The sequence below is a fragment of the Nymphalis io genome, chromosome 1, assembly GCF_905147045.1.
Source record: "Nymphalis io chromosome 1, ilAglIoxx1.1, whole genome shotgun sequence".
NCBI lineage: Eukaryota > Metazoa > Arthropoda > Insecta > Lepidoptera > Nymphalidae > Nymphalis > Nymphalis io.
In genome coordinates, this window is record NC_065888.1 from 6,471,305 (window position 1) to 6,490,630 (window position 19,326).

Consider the following 19,326-nt stretch of genomic DNA (forward strand, 5'->3'; position numbering starts at 1 on the left):
CGCTATTACTTTTTACTAATCAGTCAATTTATTTATTTTTCTTTATCTTCTTTAATGATCAAAATAAACGTTACTGTAATTTAACTTACCGTTTTGCTTCAATCTATCCAAACCTTCAATGAGCTACTACTGACAGTTTTGCAATTTTGAGAAAGTTCCAGATTAGAAAATTTTCCTATTCTGCAATTCATGTTTTATTACGTTCTTCGTCCAAATATATATTAGAGTACCTTTTGCGTTGTATGAGTCATTGCGGTCTTAGTTTGTGCAGACATGATTCAATACTAAGAGGCACCATTTTAGTGAAAGAATAATGTTGGATCATCAACAAATTTAGACGTACCTAATACGTAGCAAGTTCTATATCTACGTCGTTTGGACCATATTTTGGTATAGTAAGAGAGCAATGATAATATTTTTAAATTTTGCGCTTTTCTTGTTAACCTCTGAATGGTATTAGGATCAATGCCAAATAGAGATCAAATTAATTCTTTGCATTGCAAATCATAAATATAGAAGTATATGCAATAAATTACATAAGAATATTTAATGTATTAACATATTGCGTAGAAGACAAGTGTTGATTAATTGTTCAACTTAAATATTTCCTTATAATAAATCTGAGGTACGACCGCCAATGTAATTCTAATAAAATATTTAAAATTTACAATAAACATGACTTAGTGACTTATTTAACTGTTTTTTTCAGTTTGTTAATGTCCTCACGTGTATATTATGTGCAAAATATTCTGCTAATTAATATCATGTATAGGAAGAACACATTCAGGTTGAATTGTTCGATTGATTATATCCAAACCAACAAGAGACCAATAGTTTTTTTAAATAAATATATTTTTATTGTAACAAATTCAACTATTTAACAATATTCGATCTTCGTACCAGTTACCGCACAAACCTACCTGAATAACAGTCAGACATTTCTTAGAAAATAATAAAAATAAAAAGAGGGAAGTTTAACAACGCAAGATGTGTTCTGTATAAGTCCATTAGACATTAACGTGTTATACTTGATCTATATTGTTAAAGTAATTTTGTCTAGTTGTACTCGAAACTAGATCAACAATATATGTATATATATGTAGTACTCTAAAAGATTTGAATCTTCATCTATAAGATTTTTATCTAGAATTACACATCTCTTGAGCAACAGTCTAGGGAAATGAATACAATTGCTTATTACTACTACCTGTTCCTCAATTAATTGTGCTGTAATTAAATACCCAACTTCATTTCCTTTGATTCTAGTTGATTTAAGTTTAATTTATGTACACAATTTTTAACTTATTTAGTAAAACATTTTTTTTAATAACGATTGTCAATAATATTATGGAGTTTAGTATTAATTGAAGCTTAAAAAGAATGGCCTTTAAATCCTGAAAGTGAATTCAAGGAAAAAATTTTTTATGTTTTCGAAATTATTATAAACGAGATCGGAGATAAATATAATGATATGCGTTAAAATGATTTCACAAAGTGACTTGAATGCATAATATATTTTTATAATAAAATGTGATATTTTGTTTTGTCCAAGGTCTAATATTTCTCAACCAGTAAATGCAATAAAGGAAAAAGACAATTTTCTTATAGCGCTTGATGCGTATCTAACAAAGTAACTACATAAAAACTTATTATAGAGAATACATTGTATACTTACTTTTGCATACAAAGGATTAAAAACTGCGGAAGACTTTTAGATCTAAATCAGAAGTAATATTTTATTTTAAATTTAGATTCTCATTTATTTTTAATGCAAAATTAAACTTAATAATAATACTATTATTATATTACATATATTATTTATATATAAGATATTAAATGAGCAATTTCTATATATAAATTTATTTCCTGTATCTCGAAAACTGCTCTCACCGTTTGGCTTAAATTTTGTATTTACCTTTTTTATGTTTATATAAAATAATAGTTATATTTCCTGAAAAAAAAACAATTTAAAAAAAATTATTTATAACAAATTATTAGAGCCGAACAAAACTCGGTCGCCCAGGTACTATGGCACTTTTCTATTTCAAATAAATATTTATACTAGTACGACTGTATAAGACAATCCGCTGTACATATATCTTCCCCATAAAGTCTCCCTCCTCCCTCCCATAAGTCTCAACTATTATTTAATTTATATAATAATCATTTATTTCGAACCAGGAAATAAAACTGACTACAGCGCTTAAATTATTATTAATAGTCACGATTCCATAAGATGTATTTTCATAAACAACAGTATTAACGAATGACGTCATGATTTTCTAGAGAACACTTCTAATGGAAAATTGCTTTGTGCCCTCTGCATCATACAAGTCACGTACTGGTGTTAAAAAAAATATTATTTTCCTCAAAGCCTTTATTTACTCAACGACATTTCAATGTAAGCGAGAAATTTTCCGAACTTGTTTTTCATATCAATATTTATTGTTCAAACACGTTTTTTAAGAAGCAATGTCAGAAATAAAAAACTCACCGTTGCAAAACGATGCGAGCTATCTTAATTTAAGCCGAAATTACCCCGAAAAATTCACGTAATATTAATGGACGTAAAAGCAAGGAAATCCAAGCCGAGTCGCTACAACAGTTACGTGTCTTATTACGTAAAACCTTTCGTATACTTTCTCTGTCAGCAAAATTTAGCGTGAACAGTTATGCAAGCACGAAATAGCAGTCGACTAAATTTCATCATTTTGAAGAGCGAACGAAGATCAACGAGACTTATACGGTGAGCGTTGGTTTCGAAATGTGAAATGTAAAGATTTCACGAAGATTCAGAATCAGTATGGTTATCTACACGCCCTAATTTCACGTGTTGCATTTTTACAGTGATAACGTTTGCGTAATCAAATTAGTATTATTTAGGTTTAGTTTAAGACATTGAATTAAAATAATGATATAAGTAGGTACCTACATGTTAAATTTAATAATAAGAATAATATACGAGATAGAGAAAAAGAAAATAAATGCAAAAATGCTACAAAGATACCTGATACAGATGATTTTAACTTTCACATTTTTCATATCTTTATTATTATTCATGAAAATTACTGTTTTTACGCAAAGAAGTAACGATGCTACAAAACAAAATAATCATGATCGATGTTACCAATCAACTTTCATTTCTCGTATCGACGTGTTTAGCGGTGATTATTTTTACGCATGTAATACAAATTTTACCTAACACCGAGTTGATATTATGAGGTAACTTTCTAAAAACTGCTCGAGTGACCTTGAAATAAAACGTTCTTACAAAACCGCGGGCCACTCGCCGGCCCTACCTCCCCCTCCAATGCAATGCGCGGATCTACGCACACCCCACCACACGCGCACGCGCATCCTTGTGTGCGCCACACCCACACAGTGACAAACACGTGTGACACACATGTGTGCGCACACCGGTTGAACGTAGACAAGTAGAAAGGAGTAGTGACTATCTACTATGATCCCACAGTCGACAATAAAAATAATTATCCAACTTTATATATCAAACGACTGACTTAATATTGCCGTATAAGGAAGTCCGCAGAAAGAGTTCTAAGAAATTCATTTACCCGGAAAGCGGATGCTTAGATAAATGATTCACATCGGTTTTCTTTTGCCATATTTCTTGTGATCTATTAACAAAGTAATTAATAGAAAAATAATAAAAAATATTTTTCCAATTGATACTTCAAAGTACACAACAACTTTAAATAATTTTACCTTGGCGCTGTGCTCGCTAACAAAACGCACCTTAAAAATTCTATCTGTTTTGAAATCATCGACTTCCAAATATGTGAAATCCTTGAACGTGCTATGTGGGTCATGATCAGGTTCCAATATGTCTCGCTGTCGGTTATTAGCATTGAGTATGTTGCGACCGCGTAGATCTGTTGCGCAACTCTGTTGACTTTCATCCTGAAGGTCAAGTGCCATCCTATTTCAAAACGGACCTTGGTCGAGTCTGGTTCACCTCGGACTGTTGAGAGAACTAGTAAGCGGAAGCCGTTATTTCTAATCGATTTTATCAGATATTGTAGCGTCCTCATGTTTTAATTATTTCGTAATTAGTTCGTTTGAAATTTCAAATCAAATTCAATATTTATAAATATAAAACAAAATGAAAACGTCTGTTAAAACTAGTCGCTTCAAGGTCAAGCAATTTCGCGCCGTGAGAATTGCTTGTGTATGACTTAATCTATCATAATAATTTGCTGTAATAACACAAGTGATATTCAAATGACTGTCGACAATCAAATCCGACCTTTTCCTAGACACGTTCTTTATAAATAGTCATCTAACTGCCACGGTGATCGCAAAATGTCGAACACGAACTCGATTTGTTTTCAAAGGAGAAATATTGCGAAAATATAGAAATATGGTAAAACTTTACTAACCAGCGAACATGTTATTCTAAATTTAGTTCAGTAATTTGATATGTAAATAACTTTGCACTTCAGAATTAGTAAAATGTTAAAAATTCAAAGATTACAGCAGGTACTGGGTAGGTATATTGGTCCACCAAATATAAACGTGTGGAAATAATACGAATTTTATGAACGTTTCGAACACAATATAATGAACATTCAGTTTGTCTGAAACCAACAACAAAGTCGTAACTCTCGCCTGTTCGCCTTAAGAGTTGGTAGACGGAGTTGTTGGCGTTGCCAGTTAACAAGTATCTGGCACAAGGGATCAATCGTCAATCAAATGCAAGGTGAGAGTATAACTGTGGAAGCTATTTTAGCAGCATCGAAGGTAAAACTCATTCGCGCTTTCGACTGAAGTCTCTCACAAGGGAACGGTGTTATTTATAAACAAATTTATTTGTCAGTTGCCAACGAGCTCTGTTTGGGCATGGCCTCATCTAACATTTATTGTTACATGGAAGTATGTACGTATTTTGAATACAATACAAATGATGTGGTATGTTATGTGGCACTCGTACACCACCAGTACACGGTAGTACAGCTGCTAAGTGTCTGTCAATAAGCGCATTGTTTGCATGTGAACATTGCTTTACTTTGTGTTGATGCCACGCCCTTACAGTTTAGTCCAGTGCAACAATGAAATTCTGCCAATCATTTTGCATATCTGCGTTGGCTATTGTGTCATCCTATGGCTCACTGGATTGACACGCATATTTCATGTTATTATCTAAGCAATAACAGTTGACCATTGTAACATTCTGCGTTTGGACAAACCAAACAGGGCATAAACTAGTACAGAAATATAAATAATACTTTCCATAATGATGAAATGAAACAAATATATTTTTGTTACATTTAAATTCATAAGTTAAGAAGCAATAATTCTCGACGAGATGTTATACGCAAATTAAGAACAACAACCCAAAAAAACTTATCATAATGACAATGATCTCATGCGACTCATGTCGACATTGATTATAATAACAAATTTAGACAGTTCCGTATTTTCCTACGTAAAAGAAATTATCGCCGATTTGTTATCGCTTCCAAAAACTCACTATTCACACCATGCGGGTACGTCGTGTAGTAAACACAGCGTACGACGAGCGATTTCCATACGCCAAGAGCGATGCGGATATCTTTATAGAAGTCAATTGTTTTTGTGATCTAAACAAGAGCGCCGATGATGCACCACAGATTGCTAAATTGGCCGTGGCTCTTATGAATGAACTGGCATTTGTTGTAGAGTTGGCGTTACATAATAGTTTGTATGTGGTGCTACAAAGCGCAGTCGGTGCTGGCACTAAACATTTCGTCCGAAGGCCGCCGGCACAAAGCGTGTACGGCGCGCGGCGTATCGCTCGCCACGCGCGCCCCGCCATTTCCTGTTTGACAACTATCGACTTACATCACTATCGTTTTCTGTCATACTTTGCTCCGCTGTTAGATGCTTGAAAAGGGGTCTTGCCTGTTGCTACGTACTTTTTACATTTGTCATTGAACCAATGTTACCGGAATTATTAATGTCGATCTCACGATCGATACTCTTTCTTATTTATATTTTGATCACATTCGCCATATCTTTTTTTATTGTTTAATGAATCAAGCTTGGATAATTTACCTTTTGTGCGTACTAAATCTGTTTCCAATTCAATTTAACCAATCATTTCAGCTCTTTAATTAGAGCATGAAAATGTCGCACGTAAATACGGCTCATGGGATTTTCTGCGAGTGTGGTCAAGCGATCTATTGACAGCTAACCTCGTTTACTAACTCATCGGAGCATGCTTGGATATGAGACAATTTAATTGTGTACAGCATTCTTAGCGGCCCAATTTATTGCTTCATGGGCAATTGCGTGAAACTAACACAATGCGAAATGACTCGAAATAAAACGCTTAGTAACAATATCGGTTTGTTGTTGCATACAAATATGCAACGAGACTATAATTATTAAACAGAAAGTAATAATCATGACAACGGCTTAAATAAAAATGTAATCGCAATTAACCGTCCCATTGACATTTACACACGCTATAAATATCATTCCGAAATAGTGATAAATAGTGTTGGATTAATTTCGACATCCGCTGATGATTTGTTCCAACTATAAAAGTATGAATAAAATTTAATACAAAACAAAATGTTCCGTTTTTCAAATAATCGATTCGAATTATCATGATCGTTGCTCATCCATTTATTTGAGGTTGGTTCAGCTCTAGTACTGTGTGAAATAGAGTTTTCTAGACTTTCACTTGTCTGCCTTCAATTGGTTGTTTTCTTAAAATCCGGCTGGTCCGGATTGAAGCAAAAATCTCTTTCTTGGCTCTTATGACACTAGGGCTTAAAAAGTCTATACACTACTTTGAACTGTAAGCGCCACATGGAAAAAGTAATTAAGCCTAGTACGGTACATATGTACTAAAATAGGTAGTACCTAAGAATTTACAGACTAAAAAACTTTAAAAAATTGCTGTGTCAAATTGATGGCATAAAATATATTGACATTTTGCATTAATTATCCTCTTCCATACCTCCCTATGTGAATGTGAATTATATCTTATAATTCACATTATTATATATTTTCTGTAAACAATATACTTAAAATATACCATTACAAATGGTCATCTTTAATACAACTAGATTTAATGATAGCTGATTAAATATTTAAAAGTTAATTTAAAATATGTTGTTATATATCAATAAGCACTTCACAAAACCTTAATATTAGTCAAACACGAACTAAACGTTTAACAAATAATTTACATTATACCAAGCAGGTTTTACGCGTCGTCGAGTTTCAACACAAGACATAGTACAAGAACATTAATAACTAAACACTTAATCGAGACAAAATGTATTTAGAAACAGTCAGGGAACAGTAGTCGTTTACATTAAAAATAATAATAATGTATGATATTAGTAAAATATTAAACTAAAGTACTTCCACTATATCGATAAATAATATTATTTCGTACACATAGGGTACATGTGTCTACAGTCTTGAGTGTGCAGAAAAAATACTTTAAAAGGGATGAGTAGATATTTTATAATTACTTCTCCATAAACATTTTTGTCTGTGTTATACATATGGTACGTATATAATAGTGTTAAATATATATTATCCAATTTACACTTACTGTTTGACTTTGTTTTACGAATAAAACAAATTAAAAAAACTCTCCTTAACAACGAATTCCTATCCACCCGTGCCGGGTGTAACGTTGTGATAAGTAAACCAAGAACTATCACTTTTATAAGACCTGACACAGCTCCGGATAAACTTGGAATATGTTTCATCTGTGTGAATTGTCAAATTAGATCAGCTTCAGTTCCAATTGCATCCTGAGGGCATTTGCTGATGGTCAGTAAATGAACCATTGTGGTATGGACCACTGACAAATAAAGCTTGTCAGAAAGGAATGTGGTAGATTTATGTATATATTTAGTTTACTAAAATTAGGTTAAGGCGTGTATTTACTAACAACCTTTCTTAAGTTGTGTCCCACCGGCTTCCCACAAGGAGGGTAACCCTAATATTAAATATCAGTAATACTTAACGTAATAATGACTACTTTAAGTAAATAAGCGTGTGTATATTAAGATAGATTTATCCTAATTAATATAACTGGAACCCGCTGTACTAGAATATAAGTATCCTGCGTAGTTGGCTAGCCCTCATTGAAAATACCCGCTGTGGCCGAACTCGGTCAGTAGGACATAATTATCATCCTCGATATGAATAGAAGACTCGTATGAACGAAATCCGTAATAAATCAAAGTAACTAAAAAGTTAATATAATTTATAAAACTCGCTGACCAAAACAATATAAACGCAAACTGTATATTAAATATATAATTGCAAAAATAAAGAATATATAAGTTCCTACTATCTATTACCTAAACTTTTTATTACAATCAAATACTCACAAAACCAGTTTATTAGTCAGATTAACTCCTATCTCATAGAAATTCGGCTACGCTTCTAGATAATTTTACATTATTACTGTACGTCATTTTCGTAACATAGAATTTTAGCAACGGCAGGGAAAGTCGGCTTTTTTTCAATCTTACGCTCCACTAGGCCAACGGCTACAATTTCATAGCTTACGACATTGTTTCGTAAAGTCTGTCTGTTGTTCATTGTTTCCTGCGACATGACCAATTAATTGTTACTGTCATTTTAGTTATTTCGGTTATGGAAATTCAATCGAAAGATATTTCTTTTATATCGTTTTTTTAAAGTATTTCGACTTTTTCCAATGTTAAGATATGTTTAATATAAAAAACTAAAATAATGGTTGGACTGGACAAATATGTGATAACTACCTACAATTATAAAACCTTTATAATATTTTTTATTTAGTCCTATAACCAATAAATGAATGACTAGAAAATAGTATCTCGTAATCTTCAATTATTACCTTTATAAGTACTAAAATACTAACTCATAAAGTAACCTGGATTTTTTAATTCGAAAAATAAAACTGTTTCAAATTCCTTAATATTAATACTTGCCAAGGTTTTTCCATACAATGCCCGCGAAACCGCCTCCCACCTAGGAAAATATGCCAAATGCGCGCCAGATATTCGCAGTAACCAACACCGTTACTAAGTATAATCTCGATTCATTGCATTTATTTTAACATTTTCATACACATTAAACTAAATTATTAAGCTATTTACAACATAACTAGTTTTTCGGATAATTTATAATATTACATTTGCATTTTTAATTGACAAATAATTAGCAATTACAATCCGACTCGACATTAATACGCTTTTGATAATGAGATAACAAAAAAACGGTATTTTTTAATTTGCATTGCCAAGGTAAAATTTTGACAGTGTGTATCTTGCTTTTGAATTTAATTATATAAGTATGACATACCTACGTAAATTATTTTTTAAACAATTTGATAAGAATTTGTAATAAGGTTACTTATTAGTGACTTGACATCCTGTTCTGACTATAGAAAAATTGCTCATCTTATAAAAAAGTTGTAAAAAGTATTTAGTTAATTAAATATATGAGATAAAATACCCTTTCGCGGTGATTTTAATTAAACGTGGATATGTATTTAAAAAACGCATACCAACCATTGATTCATAATCAAACCTTCACAGGGCAGAGATTTATTGATTCATAGGGTCTATAACATTGGCTTGTCTCGGTTTAAATCAATCTCAATTATCTTCAATTATACGGCGCTACTAGAATTCTTTGATGGTTCCTTATAAAGAAACCAGCCACTAGTATCATAAAACACCTTAAACGGTACCCTGAATATTTTAAAATGACGTTCATACACTCGTCTTTTGTACAGTCTATCGAGATAACAGTATTTATGGAAATGTTAACATTTTTCTAACATTATTGAAGGATGTTATTTTATTTTATTGAATTCTTAACATACAGATAAAGGAGTCTGTAAGAAAAGAAAACATAATATGATGACGTTGGTATAAATATATACCTACCATAAAATATATGAAAAACTTCGATCTTGTTATTCAATTTTAAATGTTATTAATATGCTAAGCATTTAGCGCAAACACATCAGCTATTGCGCATAACTTTGATTTTGTTTTTGTTTCCTGTTAATGAAATTTTGTTCTTGTTTTTGAGTTATGAGATATATATATAAAAGCAATGGATCAATTTAATATATCGCCTAAAAATTGCAAGTCAATTAATAAATCCCATTAAACATCTTAATGTAAATTTCCATAATTTTATTATTTATCTACAAATACATCATTAATTGTAAACAGTATAAAAGACCTAACAACAAATACATTTAGTTTAAAATTATATATAAAATTTGAACCAAGCAATTCAATGGATAAGCCTATTTTTATATACATTATAGAAGTTTTTGTGTGTATAAATCTCAAACAATCGGAACGATCTAAATGGAACAGTAATTTTTGTTTTGATCTTCTGAAAATAATAGCAATAAAGCTTGTGCTGGTATTAAAGAGTGATAAACAAAACCATAAGACATGGCTGGTAAGTGACATTGCCGATAAGTGTTAAATAATGTTGCTCGTTCATTCTAGGTTTGTACTTAGTAAATATTTAATTAGTGTGGGTTGAATTATGTAACAAGTGTTTCTTTTATGATTCAACCTTGATTGTACTTTATTCTAGTATTGAGACATTTTTATTACTCCTTGTTAACATAGGCGATATCTTGTTGCGTCGCTTCCTGTTTGTTTCTATTTTTGATCCGACTTAGTGTTTATTTGAATATCGCTGTCTTGACGATCAGTCGTATGAAATGTTGGACATATCTTTACTATTAAATAAGTTTTAAATGATCTGAAAACATTTCGTTGTTTTCGATATTAATTGCAAATCATTTTAAATTTTGTTATTTTAAGTCATTTCAATTACTATTAATTAATTCTACGACCCACTTCATAGTAACATTATACGCTGAAATTCTCGAGTAAATTTACAAAACAACTTTCCAACGATAGATACTCAATTTCAATCACCTTAGTTATCACCTACGTTATTAAAAACTTCACAGTGAATGGTTAATTCAGTCAATGAAATTGAATTTAAAATGTTTCCGGAATTTTGTTTACTAAGGCGAAAGTGAAAGTTACTGAACGAAGGTCGACACACGTGGGAAAGGCCATAAAAAGACTAAATAAAAATCGCTGTCTACGCAAGGCAGGGTTAAATTTCGATTTACACAACATTAAAGTGGCAAGCGCCATCTTTAAGCTGTATGGGTAAACTTTAAACGCCATCTATCGAAGATAATAACAACTATTATGTGAAAGTTAGCTAGTATTTTAAGTGATATCCAACAGAAGGCGCTTTGAATGAAATCTGTTTAAAATAATCTGAAAAAAGTAAGCACCCGCCATAAGAAATAAAAAATTGCTTGCACTTGTAATAAAACTTAAAATTGAAATATTTAAAATGATTAGGTTATAAGATTATATTTAACTATTTAGGTGCACGTTTTGTGTTTTAATTAAACATTGATTTCGAAACTTAATCGTTTTTATTAGAACAAAAAAAATGTAAAGAAATATCTATAAATAACGAACAACCCTAGGAAGCATATACAAGCCCACGATACGATTCGCTTGGCACGAACAATGGCAGGCGAGCCTGATGCGCAACACTGCGCCCGCGTCGCCCTGAAAATGTCACAATGACTATCATTTTCATGTGAAAATCTTCACAAATGAAAAAGACTCATAACATGATGTTTGTAATACTTTAACGAATTTCTTAATACTTTAACCATTACAACCAAATATTAAGCCAGAAGTAATTAAATTACATTAATAACATTACGAAACGGATCAGTAATTTAATGTATATTTTTATATATGTATATAAATTGAAAAAACGATTCCGAGTTCATTGCTCAAGGTGAATTTACATCACGACTTACCACAGAATTTGTAATGCTTTTCTTGATCACGTAAAAAGTTTAATGCGGTTTTTTTAGCAATACCAGTGTATTTATTACCGTCTTACTCTTTATATACTTAGATTAATCTAAAAATATTTTATTTACCGGGTTTAGCAATATAGCATATTAATTAACTAAGGGTTTTTATGACTAAAATGTATTTCTAGCTTATTAGATCATGGGAAAAAAAAATCGTAATATCGCATTAACATAAAGAAGTCCGATGGCTTAACATTTGAGATTAAGGGAATAGTGCAATATTTTCCTTGAGCACTCCTGGGCCGTTGATTAGTTTAATTGTCCACAAATAAATCTTCCGGAAAAAATCTATTCAGCCTTTGAAATAAAGTTTTATATGTCTGTTAATATTGAATTTTTCTTCCGGATGAAAAAACGACTTTTATTTATATGTTAGTGAATATTAAAACGATTAAATATATTCTCAAGGAAATGATTCTTTGTTCTTGATGGAAATTTTAATGGTGACTCATTAGCATATACTTAATTCGATTTAATTAGTTAGTCTGCTAATAAATATTTTTACTAAGACAATCAAAGCAAGTAATATAAAACATTAGCAAACATGGATGGATAAACGTTATATAATAAACTTAAAAAAATGACGTAGGTATATTATATTTTTATATATATTTAATAATAAATACTAAATACTTAAAGATACAATATAAGTAATAAAATATTAAAACTGTATAGAAAAGCAAATATATGACATTATAAGTTATTTTTGGTTCCATTTCAGTGGTTACCTACGTTTAATTGAAATAATAAAAATATAAAAATGAAAATTCATTGATTTTGTTTTTAAGTTGTAGTTGTAGTTATATTAGAAATAAAATCATGAAAATCATTAAGTTCTTAGTCCGACTATGATGCATAGTTTATATGACGTTCAATTAAAAAGAACTTTTAAGTGAAACCACACAACAATAGAGAAACTGTTGCGAACAACAATGGCTCTGACCCCGCTCTTGCTAAACCGCCACAGAGACGCGCAAGCTGATCGTCTTTTAAACGATCTTGCGTTAGAACGCTAATAACTAGTTGCGATACCTTATCAGGCCAAGGTCCGATTGCGACAGGCTTTCTAGCACTTGCCACTAGGACTCTTGGCCGGAGAACGCGTTAACTTAGTTTATTTAAATTCACGTCACCTTTTGACCTTTTCATCGCATTGAGAAATACTGTTCAATCGCCATTGTATCGCATATTCAAAAATCACACCTAATGCTAGTACAATTTCCATAATTTTGCCGCTAGAACGATGATATTGAAACGATAATCGCTTAACAGTTCACTGGCTATAACCTTGTCTTCCATTAAATCAGCGGTTTTCAGTCTGACATAGATAGAGATTAATGAACCGAAAACAGTATGGCGAACCTCATTTTCGATATGATTTCACTTATTTGCACACATAGTATCGTGTTAGAAAATTTAAAATCTCACGAAGCTATAATTCGATTGGATTTGGTTTAATATGAACGGAAGAGGCACGCCACTTTGCGGATTAGAACGTTTATTTATAGTTTGGATGCATTCATATATATATAGATAAACTTAGAAATAAAATTTTGCACTGAATGAGTACGTACATTTTTTATTTAAGAATGCTCGTCTTAAATTGTTTGAAATAATTACGAAAATTTAAAGATTTTGTAATATGTTCATTATCTTTTCAGTGCTGGAATGATGGGCGAGGGCCTGCTGACACTCACGTACGGCAAGCACCACGCCTGCATCCTTAACGAGGTGGGCGCGGCGTGGCGCGGCGCCCGTTACTCCGACCTGGTGTTGGTGTGTGACGACGCTGTGCCGCTGGCTGCCCACCGCATTGTCATGGCCGCTGCTAGTCCCTTGATAAGGTGCCTTAAAAAACTTTTTATAAATTAAATGAAAAAAACATTTAATTATTTATATGTATATGTGTAATTCACGAAACAAATTATATACAGATTTGTTATACATTTTATTAGAGTTTATAAGAATATGATTTTTAATTTTTATTTTCAGGAAAATCCTCGATGACACACCATCCATAGAGAATCCAGTCACAATTCACATGTCCGGCATTAATAGCACCCTTATGAGACATTTACTTGTTTTCTTATACAGTGGACAAGCTTACATTGAGGTTAGTTGCAAATAAAACTACTTCCCGAAATAAAATCAATAAATTAATTATTTAATAAACCTAATTATATTCTTGGGAATAAACTTTTGATAAGAACATTTACATAATATTTAATTTTAATGCTTATTATATTCTTTGCTTATTTCAGTCTGGAGAAATCGATGACATGCAAGAATTATTTGAACTGTTGGAAATCAAATCGGATGTGTGGAAATCGACAAAAGAAAGACAACAAGCAGAAGAAAGAAATAGATCATCTGACCGATTAAAAGGCAAAAATCTGAAAACGGACATTAATAGTAACGAAAGCAGTAAACATGACGCGCCGTCAGGATCCTCACTCTCAGAAAGTGAAAGAGTTACGCCAGGAGCAGGTTACAGTAAGGATAAGGAACGGGGAGAATCGGAATCTTTGAGTATAAAAAAAGAAAGTATGTCAACAAGCAGTAATGATGAAAGGGAAGAAGATGATCCAGATGGTGAAAAAAGAGATAAGGAATGCGGTCGAGTTTCTTCACGCAGACGAAGCTCTTCTAATCCGGTCAATTTATCACTAGCCAGGAACTCGGAAAACACAAGCAGCGAACACGACGATTCACAGGACCTTGATGTCGAAACAGTTGCAGCAAAGGTACCATTTATTATACTAGACATGATTTTTTTTATTAAACTTACAAAAATAATTCAAATTTGTTCTAGTAATTCAATATCATAAAAATGTGCTTTTGTTTCCCTTTTTCAGAATATCGGAAGAAGACGATCTACGTCTTCAAGTCAAGAAGATCAACCTCGGGAAACGGTATACCGACGACAGTTGTTAAGTGATCGATTAGGCAGAGGTATTGAAAGAGCAAAGAGAAAATCACATTATTTGGAACCACCAGAACTGGACTTGAGAACTGTAAAGCTAGAAGATTATGGACACCTTAAAACCTCTGATAATGAATTTATGGCTCTTGTTCAAACGTCACCGGAGAATTATGTAGTTACACCACACAGAAAAAGAAGAACTGGATTTCATAATTCACCATCACAGAATCCTCCATTTGTTTCATTCCCTCCTAGCTATCTTGAAGAAATGGCCCACTTGCGATATGCCCAAGGACCTGGTGTTGCAGCGGGTGTTGCCCGTCTGGGAGCATTGCATCAGCTTAGTGCTTCAGCTCCTCCATATTTGCCAGAAAGAAGCGCTACACCTCCAGCGACAGTACATGAAGACGCACTCAAATATCGACCCCCGAGTGCGGGATCATGGGGTCCTTGGCTCTGTCAACCACAAATGGGAGGAGATGAAGCACCATCCACGGAACACGAACAAGGTTCGAGTAAACAAGCGCCTGTCCGGGAATACCGTTGCGAATATTGTGGAAAACAATTTGGTATGTCATGGAATCTCAAGACTCATTTGAGAGTTCATACAGGAGAAAAACCATTTGCTTGTCGTCTCTGTGTCGCCATGTTCAAACAGAAGGCTCATTTGCTTAAACATTTATGTTCAGTACATAGGAATGTGATATCATCGAGCGAAAATGATGGTCGAACGAATACCCCGGGGCGATTTAATTGCTGTTTCTGTCAATTAACGTTTGAAGCATTACCAGAATTAATAAGACATCTTTCAGGACCACATAATAGCCTTCTTTTAAGTAAAAATTTGCATGAATGACGTCAGTCCACGTGACGCGTAAATACGCGTTTTATTGGACATTGAAACTTCTCTCTACTCGGGAGCTCAATTGTGATATGTGTTTAAAATGGATATAATTTGCTAAGTGTTTAGTTGTAAGTACGTTATCGCAGAGCGATATTCATAGTAAGGCATTCGCAGAAACAGAACACTGCGAGTGTGATATAAATTTTTAATTTAAAATCATGTTTGCCGAATGGGTCCAAATTGTTATAATTTGTTTAAAAATTATAATCCGGGACCAATACCTTCCGAGATAGTATTTATTTGAAAGATGTATTTTCATTAGCATAAATATTATTTAAAAGCCACCGACACATTAATTCCTTAAGAATAGAAAATAGATGTGAGTGTCAGTGAAAAGTTGCGAAGATTGTACAGCCTTTATCATAGGAACGTCACGTGAACTACCTCCTAATTTAAATCAGTGTTTTATGAAAATACCGGTGGAGCGGTTTAACAACATTGACTTTATACACCGTAAGATTGTAAAAAAGTATGCAGTCGATGTATCTAGTCAGAATTGGAACTTAGAATTAAACAAATCAGTGTGTTGTTCATTCACTCTACAAGGTACAAATTGTATAATAGTTATCGTCCAAAAAGAAAAATCTAAACTGTTTGTCACTTACGAGTATGCTTAGATTAAAGAGAACAGAAACTGGTATCTAATAATTGAGTAAAATGGTTATCTATTCATGTATAACTTCAACTTTGTTCCAATTGTAAATCTGACTTGGCGTTTCGCAGCTTTTCGGACATTTCAAAATCTCATTATTAGTTTTTTATTACTTACGTAATTTCTAACGATAGAAATAATGTGTTCGTAATATTAAATTTGACTATGCCTTCAAATAGTTCGTGCCGTTTTATTTTCAATGTGGATGAACACCAAAGATTTATAAAGCATTGATGTTGTTTTGGTGTATACAATTAAGAGAAATTATAGGGACCTGAATTGATTTCGACGTGTTAAACTTAACGTAACATATTTAGGTACCAATTTAATAATCTCACGACTGTAATTAATAAATTTTCTTAATAACTAATGTATCTCTTCTACAAACACTTCAGTAATTCCACTGCGAGCTGTTATACGAGCTTGATAACTAATTTTTTGATTTTTTTATACTATCTTAGTATTAATTTTAATGCTGACTCAGCATTATGTTCAAATTAAAATATTTTACGTCTTATCTTTACTTTAAGCTTCGTTTACAATCTTTAAAGATTTCTTTAGAGCGCACTAGTATTGTGGCCAGTTATTTTTAAACTGATATTTTAGTTAAAACTGTGTGGTTGATATATTTTTATACTTGGGTCTATCTTTTACTTTTCTTCCGATACTAATGTCGAAAACCATAATTGATATGTCGCTTTAATATTGGCTAAAAGCTACAATTGCCTTAAATTCAATTAGAATTAGTTTCGATTTAATTACGAAGCAATAAGGATGTGTTTCAAGTTTAGTACCTATAAAGTAGCATTTGTAATACTCATTTTTATACACAAAAATAAGGTACATTATTTTTTATTTTCACGTTTTTTATATATCGCAGGATCATTTTCATCGTAACAAACGAGTCTTCGTATTTCAATAAAAACTAAAGTTACCAGAAAATTGTTCAAAACCTAGTTTAATTGACATTGTTGTCGAATCGCTTTAAAGATTTCCATGTAATTGTTACCTATCGTTATACCTGATATTTTTTATATTATGTGTTTTGTTTTTATTGACGTAATTTTGTAATTGGGGAACAACATAATCATAAGGATTGTGATTTTGATTCGTTAGATGTATGTGATAATTGTCTGTTATTATTGTATAAGACGAACAGAGAACGCAGTCTTCCAACGCGTTTTCCATATTTTCGATTTTTATATGTAAATATTTAGTTCTAAGTACTGCATGACAAAATCGTCCGTAAAACAAATCGCTGCCGTTCATACGTAAAACGTTTACTCGAACAAATTGTCTATATATTTTTTTTTACTACATTTTAAAATATTTCCATAGAATATAAGATTGTTGTGATATTCCGGAATAGATCCGGCGATGCCTTAAACAATGCAACTTATACTCGTCAAATATCTTTCTTAAAGAAGTGCAAATATTAAGAAATGCAAATATGTCTTCTTTTATTATATTATCTATAAAAGACGTTGTAACTTTTGCGTAACATAAAAATTGCATAATTTAATTGAACTATTTATACAAATTGTTGTCTTAACTCCTTAATTTCTCTTTTATAATCCTAGTTATCAAGGAAAAGGGTCATTAAAAATATTTAAAAGATAACGCCTATTTGATATAAATATAAAAAGTTTAATTGTCGATTCTTCCATTTTTAAATGTAATACAAAATGTTTTTTAATTGCTATCGGAATGTTTTATCTAGAACATGACTTAGACTATAATGTACATACGTATTCTAATGAGGGAAGAAGCTTAACTTAATATTGTTGAACTTGAATATAGATTGTCTCCGTTAATTGTAAATTATAAAATAGTCTTTAAGTTTTCACATAGTGTACAATTTTTTGTAGATATTATTTAGAATATTAACATTCTGTAAAAATGTGTTCTTACCCTAGTAAATTAAATAACGAGAATATTTTAGTTACACAGTCCGATGTTTGTTTTTTATACCTTTACCTAAAATATAATTAAATTAGATAAATTAAATTATTAAAAATAGTATTGAAAATAGTACATGTTTTTATCAGTATATCATAGCGTGTAGAACTTACAAAGTGATTCAATCATGCCATTGATCCTAATAGGCGTCAATCGAGCAAGTTTAAAATAAATAAATAAATTAATTGATTTAAAGCCATTTCATTTATAATACTTCATGAGGCTTCACTATGTAGGTTCTAAATAATAAAAAATATATATTGTAAAAGTCATGACCGCGTGGTGGCAAGAATGCTTGCATCATTTCCGCTTTGGATTGCAATGATTCCCTGGGCGAATAGTGAACCAGACTTCATGACACCAGTAGGGCCAATACCACGGGGTGTTATATTTTTAATAATAGTTTTTGCACAATTACTTCAAAAATATATCTAAGTTGCATAAAAAGGATAAAGATTATTGCTCTATTGTTACGAAGATTAGGGAATGGAAGGAGATTGATCAATATGGTCAAGGCAATGAAAATTGTTGAAATTCCAAAAATAATAATAATGCAATATGACAACAGTTGTGATGTCATAATGGTTATTGGTTAATGTTCTAGCGCGCATTTTGTATTTGATTTTTTCATTGTTCATATTGATAGTGATTCAAGTTCATATCAATACAAATTGTTTTGCTTCATTCAAATTAGTATGATTACGTGGCAGCGCTTTAAAAATAGTAGGTAAGAATCCATCGTTTGTACATGTTTGCCTATAAAGTGGGGCTGATATACATATATAACATTATCTTAAAAATAAAAATAAACCAGGAAGAAACAAAGCATATCCATAAGCCTGTATAGTCACGATAGTAGTGTTTAAAGTTATAAAAATCAATTTCTCTGATAAATAAATCGCTCCAGTCGTTTCCATCACATTACTTTACTTTATACTTTATTGCACACCACAAAGAGAAAAAATAATACAAAA

General features: G+C 31.8%; 1 protein-coding gene across 2 annotated transcripts in view; it reads left to right on the forward strand.

The window, feature by feature from the left end:
* LOC126768994 (transcription factor Ken) overlaps positions 1–18,342 on the forward strand; it is a 34,892-nt gene extending 16,550 nt beyond the window's left edge. For both annotated transcript variants that reach the window (XM_050487537.1, XM_050487529.1), the window contains exons 2-5: positions 13,576–13,758; positions 13,907–14,027; positions 14,176–14,658; positions 14,770–18,342. In XM_050487537.1, coding sequence (XP_050343494.1) covers positions 13,583–13,758; positions 13,907–14,027; positions 14,176–14,658; positions 14,770–15,693 — 1,704 coding nt within the window. In that variant the 5' untranslated portion in view covers positions 13,576–13,582 and the 3' untranslated portion in view covers positions 15,694–18,342. The remainder of the gene's footprint in view (positions 1–13,575; positions 13,759–13,906; positions 14,028–14,175; positions 14,659–14,769) is intronic.
* The last annotated feature ends 984 nt before the right edge of the window (positions 18,343–19,326 follow it).